The sequence below is a fragment of the Solanum pennellii genome, chromosome 9 (assembly GCF_001406875.1).
Source record: "Solanum pennellii chromosome 9, SPENNV200".
NCBI lineage: Eukaryota > Viridiplantae > Streptophyta > Magnoliopsida > Solanales > Solanaceae > Solanum > Solanum pennellii.
In genome coordinates, this window is record NC_028645.1 from 3,550,137 (window position 1) to 3,566,541 (window position 16,405).

General features: G+C 34.5%; 4 protein-coding genes and 1 pseudogene across 5 annotated transcripts; 1 reads left to right on the top strand and 4 right to left on the bottom strand.

Annotated features, from left to right (window-relative positions):
• Positions 1-495: 495 nt before the first annotated feature.
• LOC107031580 lies at positions 496-4,817 on the bottom strand. Its single transcript, XM_015232999.2, has 3 exons — positions 3,974-4,817; positions 1,877-2,045; positions 496-1,021 (listed from the first exon to the last, which is right to left on the bottom strand). The coding sequence occupies exons 1-3, from the start codon at positions 4,778-4,780 to the stop codon at positions 579-581; spliced, it is 1,419 nt and encodes a 472-aa protein (XP_015088485.1). The 5' UTR covers positions 4,781-4,817; the 3' UTR covers positions 496-578.
• Positions 4,818-7,535: 2,718 nt separating this feature from the next.
• On the bottom strand, positions 7,536-9,142 carry LOC107031209 (1-aminocyclopropane-1-carboxylate oxidase homolog 1-like). The gene is made up of 3 exons (XM_015232496.2): positions 8,500-9,142; positions 7,980-8,301; positions 7,536-7,899 (listed from the first exon to the last, which is right to left on the bottom strand). The coding sequence occupies exons 1-3, from the start codon at positions 9,036-9,038 to the stop codon at positions 7,648-7,650; spliced, it is 1,113 nt and encodes a 370-aa protein (XP_015087982.1). The 5' UTR covers positions 9,039-9,142; the 3' UTR covers positions 7,536-7,647.
• Positions 9,143-9,823: 681 nt separating this feature from the next.
• LOC114078672 lies at positions 9,824-10,555 on the bottom strand (annotated as a pseudogene).
• A 136-nt stretch (positions 10,556-10,691) lies between these two features.
• Positions 10,692-13,153, bottom strand: LOC107031208 (1-aminocyclopropane-1-carboxylate oxidase homolog 1-like). Its single transcript, XM_015232495.2, has 3 exons — positions 12,431-13,153; positions 11,761-12,082; positions 10,692-11,088 (listed from the first exon to the last, which is right to left on the bottom strand). Exons 1-3 carry the CDS (start codon positions 12,994-12,996, stop codon positions 10,837-10,839), a joined length of 1,140 nt encoding a protein of 379 aa, XP_015087981.1. The 5' UTR covers positions 12,997-13,153; the 3' UTR covers positions 10,692-10,836.
• Positions 13,154-14,200: 1,047 nt separating this feature from the next.
• Positions 14,201-16,276, top strand: LOC107031210 (50S ribosomal protein L7/L12). Of its 2 annotated transcripts, none has more exons than XM_015232498.2 (2): positions 14,201-14,347; positions 15,257-16,276. In XM_015232498.2, exon 2 carries the CDS (start codon positions 15,398-15,400, stop codon positions 15,980-15,982), a length of 585 nt encoding a protein of 194 aa, XP_015087984.1. In that variant the 5' UTR covers positions 14,201-14,347; positions 15,257-15,397; the 3' UTR covers positions 15,983-16,276. The 2 variants fall into 2 exon arrangements, with proteins under 2 accessions (XP_015087984.1, XP_015087983.1); XM_015232497.2 differs by having other exon boundaries at positions 14,203-14,347; positions 15,253-16,276.
• Positions 16,277-16,405: the final 129 nt, after the last annotated feature.

The following is a 16,405-nucleotide window of genomic DNA, read 5'->3' on the forward strand; positions in this document are numbered from 1 at the left end:
CATTAGAAATGGAATGTAGTTAGTCATAGTTATCAAGTCAAAAGGAATTTCTAATTAGTCAAAATGGATTATTGGTAGTTTGATTATCATCAAGAGGTGCATGCATGTTATACAATTATTTAATTTTGACTTGGTCAAAAATTAGATACTGAACATAGTGGTAACCACATTTACCAAAAAAACAAAACCAAAAAAGTACTAATTGGCTGCATGTTGGTTGAAATTAGCAGCATTTTAGTAGTTAGGTGATATATTAGAGCCACAAATGACTCATGGAATGTTTTTAAATTTGTAATTTTCGAAAGAGTTTAAGTTATCTGCACTGTCAGTATATCAATCACATTAAGTTCATCTGGAGAATAGAAGAGTAACCTGTTATAATCAGTTAAATTTTGACATGATGTAAAATTTCGTTTACATCGTCAACGGCTCACACACTTGGAGTTGATAAACTCAGCATTTTTAAAAAGCAGAAAAAGAACAAGAACTTGAAACTTTTGATGTCAAAAACAAACAACTTACTGCATTTTCATTGAACATGATGAGTGGGAAAACATAGTGTTTGTTTTAGTAATATACTAGCAGTCAATAAGGATTTTTTTCATCTCACCAATGAGCTCCTGTATTTGCTCTCTATTATGCAAGGGGAAGGGATAAACACATGCACAATCCAAATGTCCGTCCCTAATTGTGTCGAATATGGCAATAGAAGGGCCTACCCCATGTACGGATGCACACCCGATGAAGTCTTCTAATCCGATTTCTTGATGCATTGTGCTGGAGGTATCGATCACAGTGTCTTCAAACACGGAGATCAGAGAAGTTCTAAGTGAAGAGGATGGAGTTAAGCCGGGATTATCAATGGCCCTGCACATGAGGAAATTCAGGTCTCCCATGTCTGTGAAATGCTTGTTATTGTTCTTGGCGTTGATAAAAGATGTGTAACTTCTCTTTGCTAGCTCCCATAAGTCATCTCCCCCCTTAACGTCATGCGTGTTGAGGATGGCAGAATGATAAAAGCCTGCACGATTTAGATCGTTTTAATATGCTCTGTTCAGTAAACATCACGATGCAGTAATCGAAATGACCAAAATAACAGAAGCTGACAATTAGTGAAATCTAGATAAGCGGGAACAATCAGCCTGAACCAGCTCAAAATGGGCATTTCAAACCAGTTTTGAGTTTAGAAGTCGGAGTTTTAAGACTCGAGAAAGGCTGATAAGATACAACAATAGAAATGAAAAGAAAAAGCTGAACAGAAGTGAGAGTTGCATCAAATGTAAGAACAATCACATGGTACTGACTACTGAAGTATGGTGTACTTGCTCAAGTTAAAAGGGCTAATAGGATGTTTCCAGCAGACTAAGGGTAATTTGAGCTTTTCCAAGTACATAGATTATGTGCAATGAACTTGCAAGTCACATATACCAACTCTATTATTTACCTTAAAATGAATCCTTGCATACCAATACTTGACTCCCGATTGAGTGTAGGTATGAGTTTATAGATTGACAGGTTCTCCCTCCCTTACTTAATAGGCTGAGGTTTTCTATTTAGTCTATAACAACTACTATCAAAGCAACGCTTGAGCCTGAAAATCAAAGAGGGGGTTCTAGAGTGTGTCATGTGTGCTGGCCTTGATCAATTGGGAGTAGTTACCCGGACCCAAGAGTGTACTAGCCTTGACCAACTGGTAGAACATCAGTAGCTGTACCATTTATGACTAACTTGGGTCCAAAAAAAAGAACAAAAAGATCGGATACCAGTAGACAGTAGTAATCAATGGGGTTAGATGGGTGTCAAGAGTGGAGGCCTAGGTACAAGAAATATAAAGACCCGATATAAGTAAGTTTTTACCATGAATGCATTAACGAACCTGGAAAATCAGGGCTAAGCACTGGATCAAGAACTGAACGGCAGTTAATAAGGGTTACAATTGCATACTTCTCCCATTGATTCTCCTTTAGGCCTTTTGAGGAATGAGCTGCAATTAATCCAGCAGCAGCCAATAGTCCACACAGTTTTATACCTCTCGTTTTACAGCCCTGCCAAAATTCAGATTTTGTTACTTACCTCTAATGCTCTAAAGTGCAAACAATGTAAATTTAGATAGGGAGTCGTAACCTGTTGCTCAGACTCTTCAAAAATGTTTTTCAGGTGCATGTTGGATAAAGTAATATAATTTTGGAAGATTTGACATTGGCGAACAACATTTTTGTAGTGTCGCACACACTTATCACAGGCAGTTACATACAACTAACTTCTAAATAATGTGATCTTGCACTGTCGATGTATAAAATTTAAACCATTAATCAGGCTATAAACCTGATCTTAGTTGAGCCGAATTGGATCTTTTGATTTAACGGTATTAGTTTATACCATTCTCGGTGAACAGAGTTATTTGATACACATGCAGATGGAAAGTACTGAGGTAACTACTAGTCGACCCGAACACCACGAGTTATTTTTAGAAAAATTAGGTAATACCATTACTCACAATCAGGCCAGATTCTAGTCATGTGAAAGATGTAGCATGCAAATTGGCCAATTCACAATTCAAATGTGATTAAAGTTGGACATCATGTGAAGAGAATAGTACATCTGCATTCAATGAGGGCCATAAATGAGACTAACCTAAAAAAGAAAATTGGGCCAAGCAAGTTTTCATAGAGTAGCTTTACCTTATTTCTAAAGAAAATGAAAATAAGATGTCAACCTAACTTGACAATTTGAAAATGACATTTAAAATCTATTTTTGTATGACGATGATGTTCAACTCAGTTTGCAAACGTTATCAATTAGATAACTACTATTTGCCATCTACGATAAATACCAGATAACTTTATCAATCAAAACTTAGGCAATACCAGATAACTTTATCAATCAAAACTTAGGCACCGAATCGAAGTTTCAAAAGCCAAAAAGAGAGATTTGGAAACAAGAAAAAAGTTGGTTGAGACACGGGATGATAGGGCGGGCGGCCGACTTTCGATACTTTTTGCCAACTCGATTTCAATACTAGAGAAAGAAATTTGAATCATCTAATGTATTGTCTCCACTTAAATTTAAACCATAATATCTATTTTCATATTTTTAATATACCACTAAGGATATTATAATTAATTTATGATTAAGTGAGAGAAATATACATTATCAAATAATACTAAGGAAATTATAATTAATTATGATAAAGTGAGAAAAATATATGATTAAAAACAACACACCATACATCGAGAAAATGACAAAAATAATCCTTTTAATCTAGATAGGTTTAACATACTTCCTTAAATATAGTATTTTAAAAGTTTTAAATTCTTTAAGTTTGTCAAACATTAGTGTTTGTCTCTATCAATTATCAAATATATATTTAACACACTAACAATTAAATTTATTGAAAGGGAAAAAGGAATATCACTATCTTGCTCTAAATTAACGAAGCTAAAGAAAAATAATATTTATGTTTTAATTTATTTATGTGATTATAATTTAAAATGTAATTTTAGAAAATTGACTTCTACCCTTTTAAACTAAAGATACATGAAATATATTAAAATAACTTTTAATCTTGTGAGAAAAAGTATCAGATGAAAAAATAAAATTAATGAAACGTCAACCAAAAAAAGAAGAAAGAGTCGTCCTTATTTGAAACGACTAAAAAGAGATTAAAATAAACAAATTGAAACGAGAGAGTATGTGATCTCTTCTTATCTACCCAAGCTTTAATAAACATAAAATTAGTCGATATATACACAAGCTAATATGATATTACTATTATAAAAAAGAAATAAGCGTAAAAAATTAAAATTAATGAGTTATTAAAAAAAGGGAAAAAACAAACTATCAAGGACTTAACGAGTGACTATATAATTTCTTTCTCATCTAACTAAATTTCGATGAATAAAATCATAAATAAAATAAAATTAATCGAGATGTGCAAAAAGATAAGAAATTTACTAAAATGTGAAAAACTTACGTCAAGAATGTGATCAGTCTCTTCTTTATTCAACTGCAATTTCACAACTTGTGATCCTCTCGTTGATTCCGAATCCATAAACTTCAAATTACAAAATCTCAATGAATTCAAACCATACCCCACCATATCAATCCCACGCGCCCAAAATGGTTTACTCGCTTTACCATCTGGAATATACTCTTCAATCCCCAAACCAACCTCCATCTTTTTCAATATTTCCAATTCTGTCCCTTCTTCATCTTCCTTCTCACAACTCACCAGCTTCAATAATTTCTTCAGCACCGCCAATGCCGCCGCCCGATCACACACCGATGTATGAATCCTTAAAGCGAACACCGATTTTTCGTTTTCTAATTGATAAATGCTCGCGAAGAAAATATCCGTGTCGGAATCTGATGAAGTGCCGGTGTTTATCCATGAGTTGTGGTTGATTTCGTGTTCAAGGATGAGATGAAAATCGGAGACGGAGGTGAGATCGGAGGTTTTGAGGCGTCGGAGAATCTGAACCGTTGATGAGAGATCGAACGGCTGGATTTGAAGATGAGAAGTGGAGGGAATGATGTAAGAGTAGGAATTTGTGCTTGATTCGTAATGGAGTTGAGATTTGAGGATAGGATTGGAATTTTGGAGTTTGTGAAGGGCATTTTGGAGAAGTGAAATGTCTGGTGGTTTTGACAAGAGTAGAGCTAAGACTGTTATACCTGTGCCACCGGGAACCGCCTTGCACCAGCTGTGCTCGGTGCTTCCGGCCGGCCGGATTTTAAACTCAGACGACGGAGCTGCGGCTGCGCTTCCTTGCTCAGCCATGACTCAGATTAGCTAAATGGGAATGAAAAGTACTATAAAGCAGACAAATGAAGCCTAACCACTTATTTATACATATATTTTTAGTGATAAAATTAATGATTAAGAAAAGTTTGATTACTTTTTTTTTTTTCATGTCACACTATTTGATTTGCAAATTAAATTATCTCGAGATTATTTAAATGAAAAAAAGAATAAATATATTTTGAACTATCATAAATAATATATAAATATTATTCGTCCTACTTTTGGGACATTAATATTCCTGTCGTTCAAAAACTAGAATATATATATATATATATATATATATATATATCCTTTATATTAATAGATATACACGTGTCATAATCTTATCCACTAATCCGACATTTATCAATAGATAAGATTGAGTCATGTGTCTATTTAGTCTTCCGTTAGAGTGAAGGGTATATATGCGCTAGTTTTTGGACAACATAGGCACCAATGTCCTAAAATTACAACGAAGAGTATTCGCATATCATTTAAAATAGTTCGAGAATATATTTATCTTTTTTTTGTTTTAAATTCATTTATCTATCGGAGCAATGAGATACAATAATATTAAACTTGATGGAAAATTTTAAAAAATAAACACAATATCAATTTAATTTTAAAATATCTCATTTTATCGAATGTTAATGGGTAAGAAAAGAAGAAAGCATGACAACTATAAACTTTGGACTCATTTACCAACCAAAGCATTGGGATATGATTATGTCAAATTTGATTTTATTTTTTTTTTTTTAAAAATGAGATAAATTTATATCGTCAATTAACGGTTAACATAAATATATTTTTTGTGATTTGAAAAAATGAGGTTCTATTTGGGATTGAATTTTGATGACATGATCATCAAGTGTCCTTCGATACTTTTAATAGGGCTACAATTACTTACATTTAGTTTCTGTAAGTTGTTTAAGATAGATATACTGATAAGTTTAATATACATATATTTATATATTTTTATTTTGAAATTAACAAGTGCTTATACATCCTCACGTATACATATAGATCCGCCCATGCAATAATATATTTGAGTGATCTTAAGTAGCAAATCATAAGATAATAAAAAACTTTTTTCTTGTATGAAAAATACTTTAGTAAACGTAGTTATTAAGTCATGCCTTAATTAATATCTTTCTTGCTTACACTATTGTACAATAATAGGTTGACTTGGCTATCTATTCTGGTGGACATTTATATTTTCTTAATTTATCACCTTTTAAATAATTTAAAAAAAAAGGAAAAATTTGTATTTTACTTTTTATTTATGATTTACTCGATAACTATAGCGTATGAGTTAGGTTATATACGTATATGTCAACTAAGTTCACAAGATATTTATGAGCTACTTATAATTTTTTTATGTATACGATCCTCTTTTTCAAATAAATTTATTTATCTTCCTTCTCTGCTTCATAAATAAAATAAAAATAAGCAAATTTGTTTTACCTCTTCATTCTTTCAACTACTTATATGCTATCCTCTCAATCAGGGACGAATCTAGCTGTTCGGGTGGGGGTGCCACAATACCCGATGGCCTCGATTAAAACTTATAAAGCCACTTAATCTAATTCTCAAGGAAAAAATAATGCTTACATCAGCCTATTCCATATTGATAGCTTAAATAAGCTATCGAGGCACACATGAAAAATCATAAACTTAATTGGAATCGCATCTAACTTGAGTATATGTGATGGTTCCTAAACTCATTACGAAGGTCCTCATAAAGTTCTTTGAGAAAAGAAATTTGGGTGATCCGAGACGCTAGATCCATTGGCTAATACACACAAAAAATCGAGAAATTTGCATAATTCCTAAAAAGGACCTGTAAGTGCAGAAATGAACGTTCACGCTCCAGTCAGGCATGAACGTGAAGGGGGATGTTAGAGTGGGTGAAAGTTTCTCATTGATTGGTGATTGGACTGGTTTGCTATATCTTTACAATTATAATGTCTAATTTTTTTTTCTTCAAAATCTCTAATTTCTGAATGTTTTAATTTTGTAGATAATGATGACAAGTTTGGAAAATGTATGGCAAGTTGCAGTGAGAGCTATTGCATTGACAATAATTCTCTAAAGAAAGTATTTTAAGAATTATTGCCACAAAATTATGTGTCTATATATGACACAAAATAATTTAATTTGTGGTTGTAATCCTTATCCTAAATTATGTAATTTTTATGTATTGAATAAAACTTTGGTGCTTCAACATTCATATATATTAAAGCATGAGATAAGTTGTAGTTGCTCTTGGTGTTCTATTTTTATGTATGAGTCAATTCATATAAAAAAATTATTTTTACCTATCGACGATGTGTAATGTTATCATCAATCTCCCCACTTCCTTGGATTATCGACTACAAATTCTTGAAACGTCCTTTCATCGAGATGACTTGGGGTTTCAATCCTTACATCAGCATCCATCAAATGAGTTACATCACTTGAACGTACACTCCAGATATTTTGTCTTAGTCTTACTCAACCTATACACCCTTTAAACTCCAGGGTCTGTCTCCAAACCTCCCACCTATATCGTTAACTATGTCGCGTGTCTCATCAATCAACATTATTTCATCATACACCATGACACCTCTTGGGATCCATCATACATATCCTTAATTGCTCTAACGTAAACTATATGTACACCTTTAGCATAAGCTTTTTCTAGGTCGATGAAAACCATATGTAAATCGCTCTTCATCTCCCTATGAGTAATGAACATAACAAGAAGTGAATCTAAACATAATCATGAAAATTACTTAGTATGAGTAGAATTTATTGATGGTTACATAATGAACATACTTAGTTTGACATATAAAGTATTACAAACCTTATTTGAACAATTTAGTCTAAAGTCTAAAATGCAACAGAGTGGAAGTGCCATCCAGCCCTTTGTTATTGAAATGAGTTGTGAACTCCTTAATCGTCGTTTCCCTGTACTTTGGAGGATTCTGTTCTGATATCAGCTCCTTTATAGGTCCATACAACCTTTGTGTTTGCACAAAGTTTGTCATGAAGAAGCATGCCAACGATACCCTTGGACCGACCTTATTAGCCAGTACTCTATGATCAACACTTTTGAACTTGTCATTCGTTATAAGCTGAAAATGATCGAGTTCAAAAGTATGATAAGTGATAAGAAATGTATGTTTCTGATATGTTTAAATGTAACACTACTTGCCTGTAGAATATCTCCTATATTGACAACGAGAGCTCCGGGAGTAGGAGGAACATCTACCCAATGATTCTGATGTAAGACTTGAAGACCGCCTATGTTGTCTTGGAGAAGCACGGTGAGGAAGTCGTTGTCAGCATGCTTACTGGTGCCTAGAGTTAGTTCTGGCTGTGGGCATGCTGGATAATAATGGCCTAACGCCATAAGCCCCTCGGCACAACCCATATCCTTGAGGTGATTTGGTTCGAGGCCAATAGCTTCAGACAGTATTTCAAATAGAGTATCACCTAATTTCATCACTTGGTTTGTGTACTCAAGGAGAACATCCCTATCATAGATGAAGAAGAAGCAAATAAAAGCACAATACAGTCAAACCTCTCTATAACAACGTCATTTGTCTGAATATGAATGCTATTGAAAATATTGTTACAGAGAACATATAATATAACGTAACATAACATGAAAAATCTATTCGAGATAAATGATGTTATAGAAAGGTAGGATTGTAGATTAGAATTTATGATACCTGCAAACAGAAGGTAATTCTTCAGGTTTTGGAGGTATAGGAGCTGTGGTAGCACTAAAAGTGTCTCTCCAGTTGGTTACTGGAGCTCCAAACAGGTCAAAATTGCTGTTAAATGTAAACACTTTTGTCAAATCTCGCGTATACCACTGTTTCTTCTCCTCGGTATCTTGTTCAAAGAAACTGAGAACACCGTCTTTCATTTCCTCCAGAAGATGACTAGGAATCCCATGATTGATCACTTGAAAGAATCCCCAAGTCTCGGATGCTTGACTGACTTCCTGGACTATGTTCTTTCGTTTGATCGAATCTTCCTTGATACCATCAAGATCAATTATTGGAAAACTGAACTTCTTGTTGCTGTGAATTGTTGAATCTTCAATCCTTGATGGTTGAACAAACATTCTTGGTACTTTAGTGATACCTGTATCGACTAGTCCCTTAACACCGGCTTTCGTCTCATCAAAAGCTTGTAGTTCAGCCTTCCTGTCATACTTTGCTTCACTTGGAACCTGGACTTCAGTTGTGTTGATCAACTCCATTTTTTTCTTAGCTGATATTTGAAGTAAAATATGCCTCAGATGTATTGAATATGTTGTAAATGTTAAGATATATACAAATTTATTTGCACATCAATTAAGTATTAGTCAAAATTTAAGAGGTAAATCAACAAATAATGCAACTAAGAATTGACAGTTTTAACAAGTCAAGATTATTCAGCTTCAAGACAAATCTGTCATCGTCGTCAGCTGGAAACGAAGACCAGTTCAAATTTCTGGTTCACAAGGCAATGGAGAAAGAATACATGCATCATCGGTATTACTGGTACTGATATCCATGCATATCTTCAGAATATAGATTTAACTTTGATCTGTCTTTGTTTTGAATTTCAGTGTTTCTTCCTCACAAGATACGATATTATAATCTACCGTTGATTCTTAATACTGAACAGATATGATTGCTATAGTATAGAAAGATACCAATACTGATTATTCATTTCAAAAGCACGCTGGATATCTGTTTCATTTCCCTGACATTATTCCGCCTGTGTGAGCTTGCTAACATTGCTGGTCTCAATCTCGGATAAAAGTGGATGATCGTGGTATAAATTGACCGCCACTGTATAACTAGTCACTTCATGATGATACCTCACATTACAGAATATACTTATTCTGGAGTGACAGTATCATATAGACAGCCAACTCAACTTGCTTTGGATTTACTTGAGCAAAAGTCATGTCAAATCATCTTGAACAGTAGTAGTATCATTTTTTTCCCTTCAACTTTGAAGATAAGGCTAATGAATGAGTTGTCGAGTCGGAGGAAATGAAAGTAAAGAAGAGAAAACAATCTATCAGTTTCAACATTTTTAAGTGTATCATCATAATCAGCATACTTTTAAGATTACACATAGTTTCACATAAATAATTGTGTTTAGTCTAAAGCCGAAAATGCAGCAAAAGAAGAGTACTCCTTAATAGTTGTTTCCCTGTACTTTGGAGGATTGTGATCAGATATCAACTCCTCGATAGGTCCATACAGTTTTTGTGTTGGTAGTAAGCCTGTCGTGAAGAAGCACGCCATTGATACCCTTGGACCAATCTTATTTGCTAGTACTCTACGTTCAACACTTTTGAATTTGTCATTTGATATAAGCTGAAAATGATTCGAGTTAAAAGCATATCAACCTACATAACATAAGTAATTAGAGACAAGTATGTTTCTGATACAGGTTTATATGCTAAATGTAACACTACTTGCCTGTAGCATATCTCCTATAATGATTACGAGAGCTCCGGGAGTAGGGGAACATCTACCCAATGGTTCTGATGTAAGACTTGAAGACCGCCTATGTTGTCTTGGAGAAGCACGGTGAGGAAGTCGCTGTCAGCATTTTTACTGGTGCCTGGAGTAATTTCAGGTTGTGTGACCTAAAGCAAAAAGCCCCTTGGTACAACACATATCTTTAAAGGTGGTTTGGTTCAAGGACAATAGCCTCGGACAGTAGTTCGAATAGAGTTTCACCTAATTCCATCACTTGGTTTGTGTACTCAAGGCGAATATCGCTATGACAGATGCAGAATAACTAATAAGCAACTAAAAACATAATACAGTCATCAAACCTCTCTATAACAACGTCGTTTGTTAAATATTAGCTGGCAAATACAACCACTTGTAAGTTCTGGTCCATGAAGCAAAATAACCAAGAAAGTAACTATGAGATTCATTGTAACTTGAAGATTACAATGCATAAATAGTGATTATCTATACTAATATGTGTTACAATATGACATATATTACTTTGAATAAGTAGCATGAAGAGACAAATGAAAAGATAGTTTAAAGTCGAAAATGTTGCAGAGCAGAAGTCCCATCAAGTCCTTTTGCAGTAAAATAGGCAGCATATTCCTGAATTGTTGTTTCTCTGTATTTTGACGGATTTTCTTCTGATAACAACTCCTTAATAGGACCATAAAGTCTTGAAGCTGCTAGAAAAAATGTGGAGAAGAAGCATGCTATCGATATCCTTGGACCAACACGATTTGCCAGTACACGATGTTCAACGCTTTTAAACTTGTCATTTGATATTAACTGTACATTTTCATGACAAAACAACATTACTACTTGTTTTCTCTGCATGAATGACCTTCAAGTGTAGTAATATCTGATAATTCAAATTAATCATTGTACCGTTGTTTTGACGTCTGATGTTTGTGTCAGGGTAGGCTGCCTACATTACACCCTCTTGAGGTGTGGCCCTTCCCTGAACTTCGCATAAACATGGAATGTTTCATGCACTGGACAAGTTGTCCCAGTGATGGACCTAACGACTTGATGTTGGTTCATTTGAACATAATTCTTTTGACATAATCACACAACATACGCGTGTGTGTGTGTGTGTGAAATTAGAGATCAGTGCATACTATGAAATAGTGATTCCCTATGAGTCCACTAATTCTGTATAATGTAACTCAAGTGTACACATGACCGGTACATACTAGTCTATGGAGCCTCTAACATATGAAATGAACTGTATAGGTGTCGGGACAAGGCTCCGATATACCTTAAAATCATATATGTACATCATATGAATATGACAAGGCCCTCAATGATATTGGGGTCTCACCTACTATAGCTACAAGCATGAGAGCGATTCGCGAGCTCAAAGTGTAGCCAACGAGCTACTCATTTTTACAATATTCGACTTGCATGAATTTGAATGATCACTACTCATTTTCAGTACAGATAGGTGAGAAGACATACCTGCAGAAGATCTGCGATATTTACAACAAGAGCACCAGGGGTAGGAGGGACATCAACCCAATGATTTCGATGAAGAACTTGCAATCCCCCTATATGGTCTTGAAGAAGCAAAGTCAAGAATCCGTCATCAGCATGTTTACTAGCACCTAATGTTAGTTCTGGTTCTGGACAAGATGGATAATAGTGACATACAACTGAAAGTCCTTCACCACAATCCATGTCATTCAGATAGTTTATATTGAGCCCAAGTGCTTCTGCTAATAGTTCAAACAAAGAACGCCCGAGTTTCTTCACTTCCTCGGAGTATTTAACAATGATATCCCTTTTACCACATCATAAAGAAAACACTAAACAATATCAGTATCGGAATTAGGAATTCTAACACGGGGATTCAAGAAATGATAGTGTGTCACAACTAGGATTCGAACTTATATCTGCAGGGGATCGGAGTAGCGATGTTGTAGTCAGGGCGGTCAGTTAAACACCCTCAGTCGAAAAATTATGCTATCCACATATACAAAATCTTGAACACCCCTTAGCAGAATTGCTAGCTTAGCTACTGGTCTTCTGTCAAGGGGATTCAACGAGTTTCATACACATCGATATACTTTTTCAACGAAGAGGATTCAATCGAACCCCTTTTAGACCACGTGTCGTATAAATGACATACCTACAGATTGGAGGCAATTCTTCAGGACTAGGAGGGTTAGGAGCCATAATGCAGAAAAAAGTATCCCTCCAATTAGTTGCTGGTGCATTATACAAATCAAAGTTACTGTTATAAACTACTCTTTTAGTCAACTCTCGCGTATACCATTGTTTCTTGATATCAGTATCTTGTTCATGAAAACTACAAACACCTCGTATCATTTCTTCCATAACATCACACGGAACGCCATGATTGATCACTTGAAAGAAACCCCACGTCTCTGATGCATCGCGGACTTCCTCAATGACTTTTTTTCGATTGATTTGATCGTGACTATCCATATCTTGGAGGTCTATAACTGGAAAAATGAACTGTCCTGTGTTGGAATTTGAGTATGTATCTGGAGGTGAAATGAATATCTGAGGGACTTTACTTACTCCTGCATCAACAAGTCCTTTGACACCAGATTTTGTGTCATCAAAGGCTTTTAACTCACTTTTTCTATCATGTTTTGATTCATTTGTATCCATTTTCTTGATATCTCTTGTTCTATTATTCATATCAATAGGATATAGTACTCTTATCATTTTACAAAAGTGATGTCTCGGTCAGCTTGCGTCCACCTGTCGAGGTAGATGTTACCTCCCACCAGAATAGACGTCGAGTATCTTTATTTACCAATAATTAAACAGACGTGAACAAATCACCTATTTTTAAACTTGAAACTTCATGGTTCTCGATCATCGACTACTAAACCACTTTCTTTTTTAATAATTAGATGGATAATACAAGATTACAAATTTGTAGCCATAACTTAGTGAGTCATCCATTGTTGACTTTGAAAAATGCAATAAATAAACAAACAATAAATCCAATCAATGCAAGTTGTGACTTATGGACCACTCATTGTCATATTTAGAATTTTATGTCAAGTTGTAGAGAAAATACAAATTGCTTTTATTGATAGAAAAAAAAATATTTATCAAGGGAAATATACAAACGAGTAGAAATATACAATCGAATTTTTTATAGCAAACAAAATTATAATTATGAAGCATAATTATTAAAATATACATATAAAATCTTATTATATTTATTATATTTGTTATTTCTGAAGTTTTCTCGAACTTCTATAATTTATGAAAGTAATTTCTGATAATATACATCATGTACAAATTAGAAAGAAAAAAATCAATGTAGCAAATATCTGTTCAAAATTGTCCTTTTTTCTATTTTTTTGGTTGTACCAACTACAAAAACAGTTGTAACTAATTAAAAATGGAAATTCATAATAGTGGCTATTTGTTAAAGACATAGGCAAAAGTGGCTATTTTTTTTGTCATTTCAAATTATTTAATTCAAAAATTAATGATGATTCCTATATCTAGGGATTGCACCCTATAGCCAATTTTTACCTATTATTTATAGGTTGTATTTCTTTTTTTTTTAAAAAAAAATTGTTATAACACAAGTTATACTTCTTTGAAGGAAACTATTATTGGTAAATGTCAATATATTGCCTATGGCAAAACTCACGAGATATTGAGTGACTCGAGTCGGAATTATGATCGAACATGACACTGACTTGATAAACTTAGTTTAAAAATATAAAATTGATATTAATGTTAAGCTTTTGACTCTAAAAAGTTGTATCAAAATCAATATCGTGAGTCTGATTCCCTATATGAAGAAGGTGTTAATCACTCGAAAGTCGAAAGGACAAAAATTAAAAATCAAACTCAATAGTCAAAAGTGTTAACTTTTTCGTTGGATTGGGCCGATGAGTCCAATACCCAATTTATGGGCCTAAACGGACTCAAATTTTTATTTTCTATCAGCCCTAAATTTCAAATTTCACCCGTCTTCTTCGGCCAGTCGACACTGCACTCGCCGGAATCTCTCACGGCGGCGATCTCTTTCTCCGGAGGATTTAAAGTCGTAAGTCTCTTCATTTATATCTTCAATTCACGAATTTCCTTTCGTTAGTGTTCATGAGCCATAAACGCTACTTTTTATTTTTTGATTTGGTGAAATGTGACTTTTGAATTGGATCTATGTACTGCTTGAAAAGCCTCAGATTCAATTTTTCTTAGCTCTGCGTGAATATTTACGTCGCTGTGCTTCGGCTACCTGTAGAAATGATAATTTAAAATCAAAGGAAAATATCATAAGTTTGGCCTATGCGACTGTTAGAGCGATTTGTCTGCTGTGCTTTTGGTTCTTCGTTTAATCTTTGCTTCTTGCTGGAAATTTTTTCTTTTTTTCTGCTTCTTCGATATGTTTTGGAAACTGAATTTGGGGTTATTTTTTGGGTCTAAAGCCACTGTTGAGCTGCCCTTGTGTGTTAGCAGTTAGTACATTATCTGGAATTGATTGTTTTCGTCTTTGCAGTCTGCTGCAATAGCATCAAAGGATACTTCTGTGCTTCCTTTGATAGATGAACAACTAGTTTTCCTCGTAAATTGATGTAAAGGTTTAATTTGAATTCAGTATCATTCGTTCTTTGTCGTAGTTGTTATCTGTATATCTTTCGTAAATTCTTTTCGTTGTAAATTAAAATGTCACATTTGCCTTCTTTGTTATTATTGAAGATGACCACTGGCCTGTTATCCATCTTTGGTGCGTTTTGTTGCGTTTATAATACACTGATGATTTTGTCAATCTAAAGTCATATATTAAAGCTTCATTTTAGGAACTTTTATTAGTGTCCGTTCGTAAACTAAAACCAATGAAAGTTTTAGTTTTTGAGGAATTTATGTGTATGTGTCTATTGATAGATAGGGTGATTGGAGTGTATTTTTTGTTTCTATTGTATGAACTGAATTTCGAATTTTCTTTTCAAGGCAGGAGTGAGTGTAAAGCACAAGTTTTACCAAGTGGTTGAAGTGGAAATCATCCGAGTTCTTTTGCATTAGCACAACACGCGTATATAATCTGATCAAGCTAACATCATTTGCAATTCATTGCTTGGAAAGTGATATCTTAAGCATGAAGCTCATAGCACGGTTAAGACCCATCCAAACCTGTACAGCTCTTCGTGAAATTATAGGGCCTCTGCAGTCTCGTTCGTTTCAACCTGATTTTGTTCCCAGAGATCCTAATGTCAAGCCCATAAGGTACAAATATCCTGCTGCCTATGATCCATATGGCCCGAGACCCCCACCATCAGACAAGATAGTTCAGCTTGCTGAACGTATTGCTTCTTTAGCCCCAGAAGAACGTAGACAAATTGGTCCTTTACTCAGGGAGATACTAAGGCACCCTACTTTGAAACCAATTTCAGTAGAAGGCATGGATTTGGGTGCAATGGGAGGAGCAGGTGGTGGACCGGCAAAGGCTGAGGAGAAGAAGGTTGAGAAAACAGCATTTGACGTGAAGTTAGAGAAATTTGATGCAGCTGCAAAAATCAAGGTGATCAAAGAGGTTAGATCCTTCACGAGTCTAGGTCTGAAGGAAGCCAAGGACCTTGTCGAAAAGGTTCCTGCTATACTTAAGCAAGGAGTAACCAAAGAGGAAGCTAATGAAATAATAGAAAAGATCAAAGCTGTTGGAGGAGTCGCGGTTATGGAGTAACAACCTCTGTTGGATTTAGCAGGTTCCCTCATCCTGCATTTCTTCTTTTTCACAACGGAACATGCCAAAATTAACATAATTTCTCTTTGTTGGATTTAGTTTCTTGGGTTAGGACGATCACATTTTGTTTAATAGGTTTTGTGCTTTTTACAGCTTTGAACAGGCATGTTGATTACAATATTTTGTATCTGATCTTGCTGCTAGACTGTTAAGAATTCGAAATAATCTCGTGGAATTAGTCCAGGTGCACTTGAGCTTGCCCCTAACAATCCAATACTAGTATCTGTTTTGCAATGTTTTTTTCTCAGACTTGCTTATTAGTCCCTTTATACATCACCTTTACATTATAGTGTCAAAAGAAGTATATTGTTGGTTCAAAAAAGTTAAAACTCATTATAAGAATTATATGTTATCTTCTTTCTC